Here is a 6,905-nt window from a genome sequence, read left to right as displayed (position 1 = left end):
GACTGTTATGCATAACAATAGATACAAAGCTTCAAAGCAATGAGGAAATATTGCAGGGTATCAAATACTCCATAAATTAGAAATGAATGTATATTTCGTATTGAAATGCATCGAATTGTATTCACAGGATATAATAAAAAATGTCAATAATGAAAAGTATCGATTACATATATAACAAATTGATATACTAAATGAAAATTCACGATGCAATATGTTGTCCAGTTCAACCCATTGAGCAAAATTCCCCTGTTAATTACAGTTGCATGAAGATTGCTTCAGAAATTTTGAATCCATTCACATATCGCAAAATTCATTAATTCTCCGATGATTTCAACAGAGCTTGACAGTTATCTCTTAGTAATTCTTGAGAGTGTGATATCTCCTAAAACATTTGATACACATGGCCTTGTTGCACTCAATGCAGTATGTGCTCGTCGTCTTTCTGCGGTGAGGTCGTACGGAACACACAAAGCAGTCCCGCCTATGACCCCGGGGATACTCGTCCAAGAAGTGCTTTTCTTCGAGCCGTGCCTCCGAGACAGGAGGGGGCACTCTGGGTCTTCTGTAGCGGGTTGGATTATGTCCGGAAAGAAGTCCTGAGATTATGCTGCTCCTGAATTCTCTAGTTGTGAGCTTGCTGGTTGGGTTAGCTAATTTGTGGCAGATTTGTGCATTTACGAGAGCAACTTCCATTAAGAAATGGTATATCACACGGTATGCCTTTCTTTTTTTGTGGGGAAACTTGCAATACGACATACGTTGATCTAGCCTATCAACTCCATTCATGTAGGCATTGTATGAGATCACAGCTGATGGCTTCTTGATTTCCCGCCTTCCTCCTTGGTGGTGCCTACTCCTCACTGACTTCTTTATAACAGTATTATCGTCGATCGTAGACAGGACATTGACGCGTTTGGTATCATGCCAACTGACAAGAAGCATGTCGTCATTACTTCGGTAGTATACCGGATCATCGCCCTTCTTCAGATGCAGCTGACCATTACGCACATCATCCGGAAGCCCTCGTCTGTTCGATCTCACTGTACCGCACACACCCATGTCCTTGGCCGCAAGGTCTTGTAAAAGTCCTACCGATGTGTAGAAATTGTCACAGTAGACAGCGCGATCCGTTCCAAAGTATGGCTCCACAAGTCGTTTCACAATCCTTTCGCTAATGCTGTCCGAAGCTCCACGTGGAACAATCTCTGCTCCTGTATATGGAAGCCACTTCAAACAAAATCCAGTCTCTGCGTCACACAGAACCCACATCTTTATACCCCACTTCTTTGGTTTGTTTGGGATATACTGCTTGTAAGCTAGGCGCCCCTTGAAGGGCACAAGGCTTTCATCCACACTCAGATGGCAACTAGGTTCGTAGGAATCCATGTATTGTGGCACCGATTTGTCGATAAGAGGTCTAGTTTTGAACATTGGGTCGAATCCGGGATTTCCGCGGGTGATGATGCGTTCGTTGTTGTTGAAGTGGAGAAAACCATTTAACAATTGAAACCTATTCCTTGGCATAACCTCTCCAAATCCCGGTGTTGCCAATACACCGCTGATGGTTTCCCAATAGTTCGCAACAGCTGGTTTCTTTACGAGTCCCATTGCGATTTGCAATGCGGTAAAAGCTCTCATCTCACTTTCGTCAGTGTCACTCCATGCATTATAACGAGAACCTGATAAAACCGGATCTGGGCAGTCGAAAAACTGGGATGCATAGCGGTTGGTCTCCTCGGTGATATGCTCAAATATGGAGCGTGGATAAAACTGGTAAAAAAAATCCACAGGTGTGAAGTCGGTGAAGTCAAATTTGAGGCGAGCTCGTCCATCTACTGGAGCTCTAGAAGGCGTAAAATTGTCGCATTCAGCTAATCTTGTCCATATTGGAGTCGTACGTGTCAGACTAGGGCCAGTTTGTTGAACTAATGCAGGACCTGTTGCCGGTTGATCAACGTCAGAAGGATGTGCATCTGTAGGTCCAGGCACATTATCTGCAGAAGTATTCACAGAATTTTCTTCGTTTTCAGAAGGATGAGAAGGGTCATCATGAAACGTGATATTGGTATCATCTGAAGTGTTCATGTCTTCTTCATCACTCCACCTGTCGACAGAATCATCCCGTGGATCTTCGATCTCCCAATCTGAATCCATTAGGATATCACGAACTTCATCTGCAGTGAAAGTGTCTATCTTTCGCCGTTTCCTCGGAGGAGCCATTGCGATAATCCAGTTATAAAATAATGCGATCGTTAGCTTCCGTGAATAATTTCTGATAAGGATCTAATAGTGAATGGCTAACTTCATAAAACCTCCAATTATTTATAGAGCTTTGATAAGAGATAAGGTTAATGAGAGTACCTTTTGATTGGTCGTTTCGTCAGTCAATTAACGCATTGTTTGAGCCGGTCTATTGTTTGACACCGCCGCGGGGACTTCAAATAGAGCGACATCCTATTGTTTGATTTCAAGTTGTAAGGTGACAAAGTTATCTCAAGATCAATCATCCAAATCTTCAGTTGATAATCCTTTGAGGCAGGAAGCAGGGTTAACTTCTCCATCCTATTGCAGATACCCATCATAATTCAGAAATTCAAAGTTCAAATTTTATTTTCCACAATTCCATGAAAAACTAAACTATTACATGTGCGATATGAGCTTATCAATAAAAACATATGCACACATTAAATACAGAAATAAATACACGTAACTAAAACGAGGTTGTGTCTATTAATCATTTTTTTTAATACAAGGCATAATTATATTATATTATATATTATATTAATATGTAACTTTAACATTTAAGTTACAATCATTGCAGTGGCGTTAATCAGGTCCGAGGAGTGGGGGTGACCATTATAGCGTCAATATATTTAGCTGAAAATTAAAAATTTGGGCCACCCCCACATCAAGGGCTATATGTTACGGGGGTAGACAACATATGTAAAATAATACAAGTGGTGAAATGATACCCCAAAATGAGAGGCCACAACACGGCACCTGTCAAAGTCCCGAGTGAGCTAGGAATAAAATAAAATGAAAATCTCATTTTGTAGTATAGATTTTGACATATTATGGAGCAAATAACATCACATCTTACCCGTTTCTCATTCACTTCCATTTTTTCCTCCTTCTTTTTTGATGACCGTTTTGATAGATTAAATTGTGGCATACTTAATTTTTGAGAATAGGACCTCCCGCCTTCAGCACATATACGTTGGAATTATGGAATTCATAAATGGCTCATTATAACCATACTCACGTGATGCCGCGAATATAACCTTTGCGATAGGAATTTTGTGTACACCTACAAAATATAAACACCCATTTCTACACCTTGGTCGAACCGGATTTATGCAACTGGTCGACATGATCTGATGTCACCTAAGAAAAGTATGTTTGTCAACTATGCCAGTGCAAACGGAAGCAATATTTTTATTTTATTTCAATAATGACCTTTGTTTTATTGCTGGAAGAAGTATAATACTCAAGAAAGAAAGTATGCGTTTTGTTTTTAACTGTCAGGTTCAGATCTGCAGAAGGGGAAAGAGTGTGATGGAGAGGCGCTAGTGCCTACAAAAATGAAGCATGCACATTTGACAGTTTGTATCAACATGGGAGTCACATAATATATATAAAGTATTCTCATGATGAAATGTGAAAGCTTCTACGACAAAAAATTATTATTCATGTTCCTCCTTTGCTCCTTTTCGTCACATACAGGGTTGTAAGCCGGTTTTCTAAATCTAACAACACCAAATTACGTACCAAGTTCGGTGAAAAAAACATCAAATTTACGGAAAGAAACCTAAATATTATTTTGATCATTAGCAAAATGTATATTGTCAATGTGGCAAGGGCGAAATAAAAAGTATGATGTGTGTAAGGAAGAAAAAAAAAGAGAAAATGGGAGTGAGCGAATCAGGCGAGTAAACGCACTTTTCATTATCTTTTATTTACAAAATTCTGTGATTGTCATGCATTTTCCGCAATGCGTTTTTCCCCCATTCTTCCTCATTTGTTTTATTAGCGGGATATAATTTATATTAATCAATGTATCATTTCTTCCGATGATCCGCTTTCTTTTGTTTCTCCCTTTTTGCCAGCAAAACGATGATGGGTAAATTCCCCTACACGCTGAGTTCATATGTCAAATCTGATATCATATACTACTAAATGAAAAAAAAATGGATCAGGAAAATTTGATAACAACACCAAATTACGTACCAATTTTGGTGGAAAAAATAAGCATCAAATTTGCATCGGTTACGGTAAGAAACCTAAATATTATTTTGAGCATCAACAAAATATTTGTTGTCAATGTGACAAGGGTGAAATAAAAATATGATGGGTGTAAGGAAGATTAAAAAAAGAAAAGTGTGAGTGAGCGAATCAAGCGAGTAAACGCACTTTTCATAATCTTTTATTTACAAAATTCTGTGAATGTCATGCATTTTCCGTAATGCGTTTTTTTTAATTCTTCCTCATTTGTTTTATTAGCGAGAAATAATTTGTATCAATCAATGCATAATTTCTTCCGATGTTCCGCTTTCTTTTGTTTCTCCCTTTTTGCCAGCAAAAATATAATGGGTATATTCCCCTACACGCTGAGCTCATATGGCAAATCGGGAAGCATAAACTGGATTACTACTAAATGGAAAAAAAATAATATATCAAGCAAATTTAATAATTGGAAATGTAAATTGTACTAACATATCGAGTATGTTGATTGTGCATAAGTCCTACTGCATGAATATTGACAATGCACGGTATAAAGAAATTTAGTGGTGTCACTTATATATCATTTGAACAGCAAATAATGTCCATTTAATTTTTTATTTCAGGGAAGGGGAAGTAAAATTAATCCTTACTAGATTGATATTTTTAATGACGGGGTAATTATAAATATCACAAATAAAGAGGTGTAGAAAATATAATTTCTGATATTATCGAAAGCAATATCTTACTTTTCTGATAGATGATCCATTACAAACATATTATTTGAATAAAGATTCGTAAGGTTCAACAAATTATAAAGATCTAAATTTCTCCAAATTGTTAGTAATTTATACCTTCACACCCCATTGCTTCGTTATTTATGTTCCATCTTTTATCTTTCAATTTCCTGTATCTTTTATTTGTCAAGGATTATATAGCCTATACATTTCTTCAATCTTAAATCTTATCTTTATCCTTTATTTCTAAATATGCAAAATAGGCTTCAGCTACAAGGTGTGCTGTTTCCCCGTGATTTCTTGTTCTCATTCTCGACATTATCCATGCCATCTTTACCATCATCCCTTTCATCATCATTATCATCATCATCATTTAGGTTACATGAAATTTGACGTATAAAGTCGAAACAAATATTTGAATAAAAATTATGTACTTTAATGGCAATAAGTCAATGGAAGGTGTTGGGGAAAGAGACGGAGGAATCTTAATCTTGATCTCAACGGAGAGAAAAGCTATTGTGCGTATCGGAACCTTTGAAAGTATTCAATTGTCAAATCAAAAGACGCGCGCGTGGCCCGATTTCTATGAACATCCTGTGCTAAATTGCTCTCCTCGATAATAGGTCAGGAGGGAGTGCGGATTAGACATTCCTCGTGAAAGGGAGTCTGGGCATCTATTGTTCATGACTTGGTGGCATGAACAATAAAAATGCAGTCGCTATCAGACAGGTGGCTACTTTGCTCGCTTGCGGAATGAAGCCTAAAGTTTGAAAATAATCAATTATTCAAAGACATAATATGCAATGGGGCCCTTTTCTTGTCTAAAATTGCCATTATATTTTCATATATATTATCCACACGAAAAAGAATATCCGGCATGTATTGTCCATTCCTTGGCATGTACGAGATGCATAGTTGGCACAGATTACAGTCTGTAAATTGTCAGAATACCAGTCTTATAATGACTGTAATCACAAAATTCTAATTGCGTAATTATTCATTATATTTATCTTAATTTTGGTTACCCTGGAAGCCGGGGGGGGGGGTCTCTTACTTCAAAACGGATCAACCTTAACATTTTTTGACAGTTTAAAAATGAGTGTTCACAAATATCAACGTTCATAATATTTTAAGCGATTCATTTGTCCGACCAGGACACCCAGTTTTTGTACTGCTGTAAAAAGTAGTTGTAGTGTAGTAGTAGTAGTAGTAGTAGTAGTAGTAGTAGTAGTAGTAGTAGTAGTAGTTTTGTTACTCTCATTATAATTCATTAGCTCACTGTAAATTGTCGTTTATCATTTAAGCACAGAATCTATGCAAAGATATAAAAGTAAAATAAAAGTGAAAAAAAAAACACGGCATGAAAAAGAAAGGAGAGAGAGATCAGAGATTACGAGAGATGGATAGATAGATAGATGGAAAGAGAGAGAGAGAGATGTGAGATCAGTTATTTACGTAATAATGATAACGTATGAATATTATGCTAGAATTATGTTTTGTAATAAATACATTTAATTTTGTATTCAACCTTGGTCACCACAAAAAGGGCTAAAAATCAACATAAACATTTCCACCTGACCTCACTTTTTTGTAAGGCGAGGGGGGGTCAGACAACAAATACAGAACAAATAGAACTAAAATTTCTTTTTGAAAATTTGTATTGAATTTATTTTTAGTTTGTAACTGATCTGTATTTCCTCTTCTTGATTCACGAAAAATTTAAACATTTTTTCTTAGTTCTGTGTACTTTGCCAAAAACGCCCATATTATTTTGTGGCATTTTACACCCCAAACCCGTTAGTATTGAATCTGTCCGATCCCTCTTTATCTGTATTTCAATATATCATCTTTAGTTTTCTATATTTTGTCTCCTTCTGACTGGCAATAACTTTGTTACAGTACGAAAGCCCGTATAGTATGTACGACGAATCGACCCTGACAAAATATGGC

The 6,905-nt window shown here is 36.9% G+C and overlaps 1 protein-coding gene across 1 annotated transcript; it reads right to left on the bottom strand.

Moving 5' to 3' along the window:
• Positions 1–354: 354 nt before the first annotated feature.
• Positions 355–3,636, bottom strand: LOC129260056 (piggyBac transposable element-derived protein 4-like). Its single transcript, XM_064106539.1, has one exon. The coding sequence runs from the start codon at positions 2,218–2,220 to the stop codon at positions 355–357; it is 1,866 nt and encodes a 621-aa protein (XP_063962609.1). The 5' UTR covers positions 2,221–3,636.
• Positions 3,637–6,905: the final 3,269 nt, after the last annotated feature.

Source organism: Lytechinus pictus, chromosome 11 (genome assembly GCF_037042905.1).
Source record: "Lytechinus pictus isolate F3 Inbred chromosome 11, Lp3.0, whole genome shotgun sequence".
Lineage (NCBI taxonomy): Eukaryota > Metazoa > Echinodermata > Echinoidea > Temnopleuroida > Toxopneustidae > Lytechinus > Lytechinus pictus.
The sequence above is the reverse complement of the archived record's forward strand: the minus strand, read 5'-3'. Positions and strand labels throughout refer to the sequence as shown.